At 38.1% G+C, this 13784-nt stretch overlaps 1 protein-coding gene and 1 long non-coding RNA gene across 6 annotated transcripts in view; one reads left to right on the top strand and one right to left on the bottom strand.

Annotated features, from left to right (window-relative positions):
* LOC105534197 overlaps nucleotides 1-8444 on the bottom strand; it is a 51216-nt gene extending 42772 nt beyond the window's left edge. The window contains exons 1-2 of the long non-coding RNA XR_001005228.1: nucleotides 8278-8444; nucleotides 7151-7241 (exon numbers count right to left, since the gene is read on the bottom strand). This is a non-coding gene — a long non-coding RNA (uncharacterized LOC105534197). The remainder of the gene's footprint in view (nucleotides 1-7150; nucleotides 7242-8277) is intronic.
* RGS5 (regulator of G-protein signaling 5) overlaps nucleotides 1-13784 on the top strand; it is a 172473-nt gene that overhangs the window by 150265 nt on the left and 8424 nt on the right. For 4 of the 5 annotated variants that reach the window (XM_011972884.1, XM_011972880.1, XM_011972883.1 and 1 more), the window contains 2 exons: nucleotides 1734-1844; nucleotides 8147-8208. Coding sequence is in view for 3 of the 5 variants with exons in the window: in XM_011972880.1 (XP_011828270.1) it covers nucleotides 1734-1844; nucleotides 8147-8208 (173 nt within the window). In the remaining 2 variants the exon portion in view is untranslated. Of the gene's footprint in view, nucleotides 1-1733; nucleotides 1845-8146; nucleotides 8209-13248; nucleotides 13255-13784 lie in introns of those variants that run through there. The other variant, XM_011972885.1, reaches the window with a different exon arrangement.

The raw sequence follows: 13784 nt of genomic DNA, 5'->3' as shown, positions 1-13784 counted from the left end.
TTCAAAACCATATTTACTAGCCTAAAGGAAAATATGTTATGATAATTAGATATTTATGGGGTTTTTATAAGTTACCACAGTAGGTCTCCTTACATTTTTCTTCCTAATATCCATAACTGCGAATCTTAGGCATTTACTTAAATTGCCTCATCACTGCCTCCTCTTTTGCCTCCTTTGCCTCCTCTGAGAAGTTCCCCCTGATTTGCCCTTGTGGACACTTGTGCTCCTCCGCCAGAGCCCTGCTGCTTTCTGGACAGTCTGTCTTTAAGCACCTGTTTGTGACTGTTTCCACATCTAAGACCTCTCCAGGCTAAAAGTACCTTGAAAGCAAGGAGCAAACCTAATGGTGTTTGTATATTTACTGCATACTGCCCGACACAGTAAACATGACCAATGAGTAAATCAGTAAGTGAACAATCCCTGTGAACAAATGAGGAAAGTATGTATACAATAGTAAAATCCTATTTGGCCACCATGTGAACTTCACCACATCTTTTTAAGACTTTGGTTATGATTAGCATTGACTGAGAGGTAAATGTTAGCAGATTTGTAAGGAAAAAAATCAAGATGTTTTAGTTCACTTTGGCAAATATTTTTAAATGTCTACTATGTTGCCAAGCATTGTGCTAGGCACAGGGGTTAAAAGGTATTTAAGACTAAATTCCTACCATCAAAAAGTTCTCATATCCAAGTTGAGAAATAGAAATGTAAGTCAATGACCATAATGCAATATGATGAACCATCTCCTAAAAGCATGGGTAAGCAAGTGCTAAGGTGACCGGGAAAGGGTAGCTTTTTGGGTCTCCCAATATTCAACAGCTTGTCCTATGGATTAATATTTAAGATTTGCCTGGTGCTTTTCCAGTTTAGAATTATGATAAAGTGATGGATAGATTAGGTTAGTTTTAAAGCTGAGCATGAAAATAGTTGCATCCTGTGATGGAGGAGTACCCAGAATTCTGACCATATCTACTCACTAAAATACTGAAGATACAAAGAAGTAGTAAATTCTGCTGTAGTTTGTCGTTTGGCAATTAGTACTCATTTATCAAGGTTCACTGCACATAAGATAGACAGCCATGGGGAACAATGGATAAGGAGTTGGAAACAAAAATTTTATGGAGAAATAAATAATCAAGTAGAATTATTTAATCTTATAGCTGGAAATGGCTCAAAAACATCTAAAATGATGAATAACTTCATTATTTTACAGATGAGGGAACTGAAGTCTGGCAGTAAAAAGTGATGATTTTTTCCAAATGTCATATATCTAATAATAGTGAGGACCAGAGCCCTCAGAAGACTAGCAGGCAATGCATGAGGAGTTCTACCTGGGAACTCTAGCATCAGACAGCTTGGGCTCACATCTGTCTCCACCAAATACTGGCTGGTTATCTTAAGTTATTTAAATTCCTTTCATTCGGTGACCTCATCTGCAAAATGGAAATAATACTATAGTATCTGCAGATATAAAATGAGAGAACACATATAAAGCAATAATGAGGATTAAAATGTAGTGCAAATTAATGAAGGACATACTAAAAGCTTGGTAAATGCTATTTATTAGAACTTACGTATTCTCATTTCTGCATTAGTATTCTTTCTGCCACAAGAAAAACACAAGTGAAATGGGATTTTGTTCATTTTTGTTTCTCTGACACAGGAAGAAATCTTTTTTTAAAATCTGTATGCACATGTGGTGTCCTCATTTCCCCTTGTGTCTCTTCTTTCAGGGCCAAGGAGATTAAGATCAAGTTGGGAATTCTCCTCCAGAAGCCAGACTCAGTTGGTGACATTGTCATTCCCTACAATGAGAAGCCAGAGAAACCAGCCAAGACCCATAAGTGAGTCATGAATATGGATTCCACTCATTTCCTCCAGAGGATGGCTATTTTTCAAGTGTTTAGCACCATTCCTCATCTGTAGAATTACCCCCTTCAATTACTCATTAAGGATCATAAGAGCCCTCAGAGCATTGGTTTGCAAATAAGCTCTTTTTTTTTTCTTAACTATCTCATGTCTGGAGCTTCTTATTGAATACAGGCAGAATACTTAAAAAATAAAAGATAAGACTCTGCCTTATTTTTGAGAGACAGACATACTTATAAAACAGACAGACCATACTTATAAAATGATACCAGCCACTACTGCAGTGTGGTAAAAATACCTGCTCATTTACTGCCTTGGTAACCACTCCTGATCCAGTTAATTATGAGCCCTGGATGCTTACCTGCTGATGAACCATCTAAAGCTGCTTCCTCAGCAGGAGGATGTGAGAACATTTCCCTCAGGAAGATATAAGGACAAGGCAGACAATTTCAGCCTTATCATTTCTTCTCCAAGATGGTGCCCCTCAAGGTCTAACAGAGGAACAAAGTCTGTTACTTAAGTGAAGAATGAACACGTGACTACCTATTTCTATTTAATGCACACCAGGTATTTTTCCCAATTCATAAATTCATATTCTTGATTGGATTTCTGCAGTCCTCCCTCATCCCCATTCTCCTCTCCCTACATATTCCTCCTGTCAATTCAGGCATCCTAGGGAGCTATTACTTCTAAAGAGTCATGATGTTATGGCAGTGAATCCAGGTCTTACGGTGTGCGTTGGCCCTGTTTTCACTCAGAAACATGACTCCCAGCATTCCCATTGTTCGTTATCATCCCTGCTAGCTGCAGAGGCTGTCGCTACCTAGACAGATACACTCCATCTTCCCATTAAAACAGAGATACCCAGGAAAATCAAGAAAGGAAAATGGGAAGAAGAAAAGGCCAAGGCATTCAAATTCCTTCACTCTGCTATCTTAGAGCTTTGAGGATATCACAGAAGTGTGGTAAAAATATATTAGTCTCTTTAACCTCCATTTCTCTTTTTAAATGGAATATTTGTGTAAATTGGCCAGCCTATCCTTTGTCCAAATGACCTCAACTTAATGTAGCTGGATTGATTGGGAGATAAAGAGATGAGTTCTTCTTTTTCTTTTTTTAATCTTTTTCCATTTTTTTTATTACTTCAAAGTGATTCTAAACAGGAAGTGAGGCATAATTGAGTTTTCTGCATTTGAAAAGGAGAAGGTAATTCAGTGTGGAGCAGCAGGCACCGAGCGGTAGTGGAGAATAAGAACCACATTTCATAGCAGCAACAGATCAAAACATCTATTTTGAAGTAAACAATGTGACAATTTATTGATCTGTTGGAATTAACTTTAAAAAAATAGATTACTACATTTCCTGCTTTAAATCTCTACTTTAACATTCACGTAGACCCTTAAACTGTTGGGGTTAAAAGGGATTCAGAGAGAAGCTGTTTTGGAAGAAACCCTGGGGCTGACCATTTATTGGATTATTTACTTCTCTTGTCTTCCATCCTCTTTCTTCCTCCAGAAGCCTAAATTGTTTTGGAAAAATTCCTTCATCTCCCTAGAGAATAATTCTGTGTCCATTGCATTTTCAACAGTGACCAGTAAAAAAGTTTCCCACTCTTTTCTGAATCCATAAACCCCATCCCACCTCCTCATGTTTGGCAACTTTCTATGCCATTTATCTGACAAGAAATACTGTGTTCCCCATCAGCTCCATCTCTCTGTCTCTTCTCTCACTTTAAAATTTCTCTGTATTTTTAACTCACGTCTTCTTTCAGAGGGGAAAATAATTCTTCTCTTGATTGGAGGTATTTTTAACCCCTCTCATATTCTTTGGGTTACTGACATCAGTATAATCCGTTTTTTAAAAAGCATTTTCTATTTTTTAACATGTAGTTTTGAATTCTCATTTTTTTTAAAAAATGGACCATTGAGAAAAACAGAAATAAGTGCTTATATTCCTACCCCCTAAAGACAGCTCTGTTCCCCTTTTGCAGTTTTAGTTGCCCTTTTGCTCTGTGGACCCTCTTCCCCTAGAAGCAAACAGGTACCCATGTCCCATGCTGAAAAATTCTCTCCCCTCCTTTCTCTCTTTCTGCTTCTCTACCTTTCTCTTACTTTTATTGGCTAACTGTAGAAAGAGAAGTCTTTACTCATGGCTTTCAGTCTTTTCTGTATCTCCTTATTATCGAGCTTCGACCTTACTACCTCACCTGAACTAAGGCCCCATCTGTGACTTGTCTGCAGCATTTGATGGCTCACCAGTTGACCTACTCTTTTTTTTTTTTTTTTTTTTTTGAAACGGAGTTCACTGTTTCACCCAGGCTGGAGTGCAATGGCGCGATCTCGGCTCACTGCAACCTCTGCCTCCCAGGTTCAAGCGATTCTCCTGCCTCAGCCTTCCGAGTAGCTGGGATTACAGACATGTGCCACCACGCCCGGCTAATTTTGTATTTTTTAGCAGAGACGGGTTTCTCCATGTTGGTCAGGCTGGTCTCGAACTCCCAACCTCAGGTGATCCACCCGCCTCAGCCTCACAAAGTGCTGGGATTACAGGCGTGAGCCACCGCGCCCGGCCCAGTTGACCTACTCTTAAAACTCTCTTCCTTGACTTCTAGTCCTGCATTCCCCTCCTGCCTTCTCTTTCTCTAAGTGCTCCCACTGTTGCTCACCCTCTGGATGTGAGCATTCTTTAAGGCTCTGCTGTAGGTCCTCCCAAGAAACAATAGACAACATTAATCAACCACATAGGTTTAGTTTGTGATAACTGTTATCATGGCTTACAATATCATCAATTGTAAAATGTTAGGAGCTGATATAGATATTCATGTAGTTTATTTTATATTATAAATGTCTCCCTTTCCCCTGCCTATGTCAGCAATTTTTAACCCCTTTTTCTGGTTTATTGTTGTAGTGATCATTTTTTACTAAAGAATGACCTCCACACATAAACAGTACCTAGCCTGTGCTAGTGGCAAACAGTTACAGAAAGTTGTCCTGCATACGCTCACCTGGTTAGAGTGAGCCTGGTTGTGAAGACTAAGGATCTATGCACAATTTTAGGTCTGCATATGGATGTCAAAAAGTGACACGTTTTACTTGTTCTTAAGTCTGTATGCCCAACCATGGTGGCCAGGTCACCACTGGGTATCAAGTAAGGGCTCAATAAATGCTCATAAACTTGAGCCTGGTCATGAGCAGCCTGCACTGTCAGGCAGGGAGGGAGAGGGGACATCTAATTCACAGTAAATAACTTGAATTTTCTTTTCCTTGTTAAGAGCATCAATGTGTAAGAACATTTTTAAGACATTTAAGTATGTGCCAGGCACTGCACAGATTAAAAATCAAAACAAAACAAAAACCAAAAACAAACAAAAAACCCACCACAGGGACTTGAGGTTATAGCTAGTAAGTGCCAGCATTGCCAATAGCAGTAATAATGGTTCATGGGACTGGTCATTAAAATCTGAGTTTGGGGTTATTTGTGGCTTTCATAAACCAGGCTAACTCAGGACAAAACCGTCATTCATTTACTTATTAGTCTGACACACATTTATTGCAAGGTGGATTGATACACCATGAGATAGGGTGGAAAAGTTCTCTGTGCATGACAACTTATACCCTTTCGCAGTGAGTGCATCATTGCCATGTGAGAGATTCAGTGAGTAAAAGCAGTAAGAGTAGAGCAAAAAGAGAGACAGTGCTTCCAGCAGAGATGGCCACTTCCTGGGCCAGGTGGCATTTACACTAGGCATTATAAAACATGTGGTTAATCATCTCTATAAATGTTTATTTTGAGTTTCATTTGAAATAGCTTCCTCTCTCTCCCCCACACTCCCACACACAGAAACTCCATACCCATCCTCTGTGGTCAGCTATGACCTTGCAAACCAGGACATTTATTGGCCATTTAGATCTGCATCTATCTTGTTTCCAATGAAGTCAGACCTAATGAGGACTCGCAAATTCTGAGAATAAGGACAGGATGAACCTCTGTTAACTCCTAGGCTGGTAATCAAAACACTGGGCTTCATGCTGTGGGGGATGTGTCCTACTTGACTGTGCCCTTAAATCAATTTGAACCAATTTCACCCCTAAGCAGGCTCTGCACATTTCCTTTTCAGGAATTTAATCTTGGCTGTGATGTGCTGCTGTTATTGACCATTAGCCTGGTTCCAACAAGACCATTTGGGACAAATCAGATCGGATAACATGCTTAAGTTTGGTGCACCTGCTCATGTCATTTCTTCTTCCTTTGCTCCTCTATACTAACCAGAGGAAAAGTGGGGCAGGAAAGTGATTTCATTTAATGAGAATATTTATAAAATCAGGAGATCCTGTGAGTAAACCAGCCTTCCTCTTGCTCTGAGCTACTTTCTTTCGTCTAATAATTTAATATCCTGCCGCTTCTGTGAACAATGAATAGGGACTTGGTGGGTGTCTATTATGTGCAAAACATTGAACCTACTATAGTGAAGAATATAAGATGTGTAAGACCTTGTGCTAAACATGTAGGTATGAAATAATATGCACATAAAACAGTTCTCCACCTGCAGTAATATAAAAGAGCCAAGATGAGTTATTGACCTCTAGTAGACAGGTCCTTTTCTGGTTAGAAATAAAATGAACCAGAATGCTATAGAGACATACTTATAATCACCCTGTTCCTGCCATTTTTTTTCTTCGTGTGATCCTTTATACTAGCCAGAGGAAATGGGAAGAGGGATGGGTAGCTCATGTGTCAGAAATAAATTTCTGAGGCATTAGTATATTTTCCATCTATGATGCCTGTGTTTCTAGCCAGGAAAACAGAAACCACCCAAGATTATTTCACCAGGTTTGTTACCCTCAATTTGGCAAGTTTAACTTGCAAAGAGTGAACACAAAATTTTATGAAAAATCATATAATCAGGACTCAAAACCTATGCATGTTCTGCAGTGAGGAATAGAGAAGTAAACGGATTATTCATAATACTTTAGCCCAAATCTACTGCTGTCTTGGATTCCTTACATAAATAAAGTGAGGCTGATTCTGCATCTGGGACAGCAAAATGAAAAGTAGAACAAGCAACTGTCATATCAACCAAAGCTACTAATCTGAATAACTAACCCGCCCCGAAATATCATTGTATAAAAACTAGAAGCAGGAATTTTTTTTGATTGCCTGGCCAGTTGATAAACAAATTAAGAGCTAAGGAAATTCCAGTTTAGGAAAAACACCTGAATTGGCCTTACTATTCTAGTAAATGCTTTGTCAGTCTGTTTTGCTTTGACAACGAAGAATTCACATCATAATGCAAGAGTTCGAGCCGGGTGAGCCGAAGAGTGTGCAGTCAGCCATTTTTCCCAGACAATACCAGCTCCACTTGACACATCCTGCTGTGAGAGAAAAATTGGTGGTTGAGATGAAATAGCTGCAGGGTTTCTGCATACATAAATGTTAAAATAGAAACAGCCTAAGGAGAAATTATATGTTGGCTATAACCTTCTCCTTTTGAGTCAGCATCTTGAGCATTTGTGTGTAACATTCCAATTCAGGATATATTAACCACTCTTTTTTTTTTTTTTTTTTAATTAGACAGAGTAAATCTTTTTTAAAAAGTCTGATCCTGTTCTAAGTGGGTAGGAAAAATGCACCTACGTTTTTTAACATATAAATTTGCTATGATCACAATCCCAACGTAAGGAAAGTATTATACACTCATATCTTCCACTAGCCTTAATTAGACGGCTTTGGGATGTGGATATGGAACCCCAATGCCCCCTGCTGATTCAGTTAGTTGGTTAACATGCAGTATTGGTGAGGCAGAAAACAGGAGTTCAGTCTCTGTAATGGGACAACTAGATTTCATGAAGTTATATTTGGAAAACAGACCACAATTGTAACAACTTTCATGGGATATATAAGAATATCAATTCAAGAAAACCAGAAGGAGAAAATAGGAATGAATCAAAATAGAAAGAAAACAAAAAAAGAGAGAGAATATTAAAAAAAAGAATATCAAGACACAACTTAATGTCAAACAAACTCTACTTTTAAAAAGGGAAAGACCTAACCAAAATGTTCAAAAAAGATGAAGATATGCAATAAAGATGTACGAAAGCAAACCCAGCTCTTCAAACCCAATTGTTAAAGAGAAAATAACTCAAACTTCCTTATCCTGATGATAGACCAGCAGTCATGTCATTTCCATCTGAGAGAAACAGGAAGTAGTTATTGCTGGTACATGTGCTTCAATGCCTACTTATGCCATACCCCTTTTCTCTCCTTATAATTGATGTAGACCCTCGCTGGACGAGGCCCTGCAGTGGCGTGATTCCCTGGACAAACTCCTGCAGAACAACTGTAAGTTTCCTTTTTTTAAAAAAATAAAGGTCAAGTTTGGGACAGAAACAAAAAACACTTTTGTGTTACCTGTGTTCTTCTTCCCCAATTTTGACACTTCTTCAATTTTTGAAGGTGGTATCAATAAGGGAAGGGGGCTGCGGGTATGTGATTATCCAGTTCACAAGAAAAGGAGGGTCTGTGGCACTATGGGGGAATGTGAACATAAGGTGTTCCGAAGACTCATGATTGCAATTGTGTTCCCATCTGTCCTGCTTACTTGCGTGAGCCAGAACACGTGGCTTGACCTCAACATTCTCATCAGTAAAATAGAGAAACTACGTTTTCTGACTTAGCTTCATAATAAATTAATAAAGATCAGATATAGCAGCGTAAAGATCGCTAACAAGTCATGAGTTCAAGTCATCCTAGTTCAAACTATTATACAGTCAACTGCTCTTGTGACCTGACATGGGTTGTTATCTCCCCCAGCCTCAGTTTCCTCTTCTGGCACCAGGCTTCTTACATCTTCATTCAAGAAATGACAAAGGTGATGATCAGTGCAGACTCTTTTCCAAGCTAATACCAGTGCATCAATAAGAACTAGGTGCCTTTCCCCAATCCAAAATCCTTACTGATTCCCATGACTTACAGTACCAAGTTCAAATTTCTGATGTTCAAGATCACCACGACTATATGGCTGGTTTGTAGGCAAATTGAACAGTTCTCTGTTCCATACAGGATTTCTCTATATAGTCCCCTTGACTGGAATATCTTTTACTCATATCTCTCTCTCTTGAAATTCTCCCTCTCCTATAATAGATAATTCAAATAAGAAATGCCTAGTGTTCCTTGACCATCCAGAACAATTTATCCACCCTCTGAACTTCCAAAGTCATTTGTCCGCACATCTTTTATGCCACTTAATACTTGTTGCCTTGTGTTCTGTTCATAGTTGGCTCCCTTCTATGATAGGTTATAAACTCACCAACGGGCAAGAGTTAGTCTTTTTCATGTAGATAGTTTCACAACAGGAAGTATATAGTATAGGGAAAACAAATATTTGTTGAATAATTCACTCTAAAAGTATGAGTCAATTTAAAATACCCCACCTATATTTCTCCATCTTTATAACAAGAATGGAATATAGAACTTTGTTACATGCTTTGCAAAAATAAGGATTTACAAAATATTTTTCACAAGACCATTATGATTAATGGGCACAGAATAGATGACAAAGAATATATGTTGAATTGTATATGAACATTCCTTATGTCTTGCTTTTGGTGTCATAAGCTTTTCTGCTTACCTGCAATACAATTAATCTTTTATTTTTGGAGACAGAACACCACAGTCTCTAATTTGGAACTTTCTCTAGCTTATTCATTTCTGATTCTCTCTCTTTTTTTCTTATGCTAAACAAAGTACCCTGCCCTGACACATGTAAGAGGTTTGGTGAATATTTATGTAGTGAATAAGTGAATGAACTAATTCATTTTGCTTCTTGGACCTAGAAATCCCATAAGGTCAACTAGTAGAATAATATTTGTGTTTATTAATGGACTTATTATCTTGTCCCAGTGGTTTCTTGGCCAATAGCAGATTGACAGTTGACCTATTGATAAATTATGAATACTAGTACTCTGAGCACAGGTATTTATTGCTATTGTCAATAAACCTGAGAGTTAGCAGAACTATTTTCATGTTTTCAAAACCATTAAGGAGAATAATGAATATTGATGTGCCCGTATACAATCCTTTTCAGTCACACTAAATCCTTAGGGCCACATGTCTATATATTTCAGGCTTTTAGGAGACAGAGAGCTACTGGAATAAGACAGCTAGGGTTAGATAGAGTTAAAGAGAGTTAAGCTAGAGGCAGTTAGTGTTTGTTGAAGGACTGAAGATTTTCAGCTTGCAAAGAGATGGTTACCATGGTGTGAGATTGAGGCCCGAGAGCCTCACAGTAATATTTTCTACTTCTCAGAGGGGAAAATATACATACACCTATGTGTGTTCAGGTATGTGTGTGTGTATACACATGTATGTGTGTGTGTGTGTGTATATATATGTAACAATATTTCATTTAATTTCTATATGCATTTTAAAATTATATATGTGTATATATGTGTATGTAGTATGTATGTGTATGTATTCTTGTGTGTGTTTGCCTGTGTGTTTATATATAAGTTCCACATAATTATTTTCTTAAGTAATTAATATTTTTAAGACCTGGGCAATTAATTTCCCTAAAGCAACAAATAGGAAAGCATTTATAAGTATTCTAATCAATGCTTTCCTTGAAAGGGACACTAATCCATTCAAAGTAGCCCAACTAAAAAATAAGTGTTATGGTATGGAGATCTCACAGAAACAAAGGCAAGCCATGCCCTCTGGGAGGCGAAGCCGTCAGTAAGTTAAACAGTCTCTCCCCTCTCTAGTTCTCTACTCTTATCGTCACTCTATTGCTCTCTTCTTTATCTGTCTCTGCTTCTTCCAATGACTTGTCTTTTTCTGTGTCTTTCTTGCCACGCTGTCTTTGCCCTTTGCTTCTCTCTGTCTAGCTGTTCCTAGAGAAGAACCAGTGGAATGCCAGGCATGCCCAGATAATTCTACTCCAACATCACTGACCTGGAGAGACAATATTTGACCTATTTTCCCAGACACCAGCTATAGAATACCATGAATAACTGTAAGCCAAACCGACAAATCAGTTCTTATGGGAAGTTCTTATTTGAATCCACAAAAACTAGTAGTCTATAATCAGAAATTACCCAACATTAGCTGTGGCTGATGCAAAACAGGTAATGAGGAAAGATACATTTGGGACATATATGTATCTAAAACTTCACAATTGGGGCCAAGTGCAGTGGCTCATACCTGTAATCCTAGCACTTTGGAAGGCTGCAGCAGGAGGATTGCTTGAAGCCAGGAGTTTGAGACCAGTTTGGGCAACATAAAAAGACCCCATCTCAAAAAGAAAAGAAAGGAAAAGAAAAGAATAGAAGAAAAGAAAAGAAATGAAAAGAAAAGAAAATTAGCCAGGTGTGAGACAGGAAGATGGCTTGAGCCCAGGATCATACCACTGCACTCCAGCCTGGGCCACAGAGAGAGACCCTGTTGCTATAAAAATAAATAAAGACAAACCACTTCACAATCTGTTTTTGCATGTTTGATTTGATAAATTTAAACCATTTAACCTTGAGGAGTAGTAGCATCTTTGTCAATTTATAAGGGAAATTTGGCATTGTGATGTTAATGTACGATATTGACTTTCACAGTTGGTATGTTAAATAGTTCACCAAGAATTCCTTATTTTCACATCTTTCTTAATTTTTACTGAGTGAAAATGAAGTTAATTGGTACCAAGCTTCTAAAAATTATAAGACAGTTAAGTTGCTACTCAATCTCTTCTAACAAGATTCTTCTCACCTTCCTTCATTTTTTAAGTAAATTTTAGTCATCCAGTATATGTGAGTATGTTCTGAAAGTACATCAACTTCCTACATGTTTTGCCTTCAATTCTTTAGGTAGCACCATCTGTTTTCATTTCGTAGGCACGTGGGGTGTATAAACAGTGTGTTGTTCTTCAAACACAAAAATAGATTGCACATGGGAGTTTAAATAAGACAGTGACATTTAATAGTTCCCCACATAACCATTTTTAAGAGCAGAGAAGAATGAAACAAGCCAAAAGCAGCAAAGTTTTTATGTGAATCTCCCTTCCCGAGGAGTTCCAGAAGGTCAGAGCTCTCCCTGAGACACGCTTGCGATTTATTTGTCCATGGGGATTGAAGGAGCCTGGATCCAGACACATCTTTTTGTTTCTATCTTTGCACTACCCTTTTGCTTCTTTCTCTTTGGTTTTCTTCCTTCTCATTTCTGGCTCATTTTTGTCATTATCTTCCTCATGGGCAACCATAATTTCCTTGAAAATAATTATTATAATAATAAAAGCAATAGCTAACACTTATTATTCATGTGCCAAGCACTGTTCTAAGCACTTTGCATATGTTAGTTAATTTAATGATTGCAATAATTTTAGGATTTGAGTGCCATCACAATCCCTAGTTTTCAGAAAATGAAATTGAGATTAAGGGGGATTAGGCAACTTGCCCATGAAATAAAATGCTATAATAACAGCAAAATCCATAAATTACTTTTTTTAAAGTTAGTGCTGTTTGACTCTGTCACTTCGAAGGAAATGCTTCCCTGAATGTGTCTTATTTCTGTGGGAACCTCTATTAAATGTTAGGTGTGCAGATTTAGACTGGGAGGTGGGATGCAAAAGAGGAGCAAACAGGTGAAACTCAAACCTTGAACTCGAAGAATGAACAGCCTCATGGAAAAGATATAGAAGCAAACAATCCCAACAAAAGAACAGAAAGTGACTGCTTCTCTCATAATGATAAAAATCCTCAAGAGCAAGTCAATGGTAGTAGGTAAAGACTACCTCACAGATGAGGCAACATTGGAGTTGGGCTTTTAATTAATGAAAATATTAATTTTAAATTTGTAATGAATAACGATAATGAACGCCAACATGTATTGAGCTACATAATGATAATTATGTCGGGTACCATGTAAGAACTTTATATGAATCATTTATTTCTTAGCACAACCCCATCAGATAGGTTGCATTAGTATCTCTATTTCACAGATGATGCAACAGAGTCTCAGAGAGATTTGATGACTTGCTCAAGTTATTGCAATAATATAATTTTGAACCAATAAGTTAGAAATGGTGCTTATCAACTATCAATGACTTCATTTTTATCCCCCCTGGTTGAAGAGATTTGCATTAATCTAGTTTTTAATTTTTTTTTCCTTTATAGCAAACTGACTTGGATTTGTCTAATGCTCCTTTAATTTTCAAAGGGATTTTATAGGTATTTTCATCTTGTTCTTAGGTAGGGCTGGCTGCTAGTTTACATGGATGTCAAAAGTGACACCATTCATTAGGGCAAACTCTGGAATTGTAATGTAGATTACAACCCGGAGCGTTTCCCTAAGACCAGATAATCATGTGGGTTTCATTGGCTTTCTAGATAGTGGATGCCTGGAGAGGTGGGTTGAGAGGTTCCGTGCAAGCCTAGCAGGGAAGAATGTGGTGATCTGTCGGGGAGGTGTGCTGAGGCTTTACTGGAGTGGGTAGAGGAATGGTGGTAGGGTAAAGAAGAAATGGATGTTCTTTGCAGAATAGAGACATTTGGCCTGGATTGTGTTTGACTTTGACCCAATAGGATGTCCGCAGGGGTGATAGGAACTAAACACAGAGAATGGCTGAGGAAGGAACTGACAGACAACCAGAGGCTAAAGTGGAGAAGGTGTCTCAGGGGTGGCTTTAGAGGGACCCTCTAGAGAGTGCCCAAAAGCCAGGGGCACAGATTTAGAGAAGGAATAGCTTTACACATCTTACAGACCAATGCAATGTAAAGCTATTTTATGAGTCATACATGAACAAAAAGATTAAAGGAATATTGTGGAATTTAACGAAAGTTATGAAATTAGTATCCAGGAAATGGACTTGCTGCACAGGAAAGTTATTTTGCAAGCTTATTCCCTGGAAAGACAGTAAATGTGAACATTTCTGTGGA

The sequence above is a fragment of the Mandrillus leucophaeus genome, unplaced genomic scaffold (genome assembly GCF_000951045.1).
Source record: "Mandrillus leucophaeus isolate KB7577 unplaced genomic scaffold, Mleu.le_1.0 Scaffold1312, whole genome shotgun sequence".
Classification (NCBI taxonomy): Eukaryota; Metazoa; Chordata; class Mammalia; order Primates; family Cercopithecidae; genus Mandrillus; species Mandrillus leucophaeus.
This window is presented reverse-complemented; position numbering and strand designations above follow the sequence as displayed.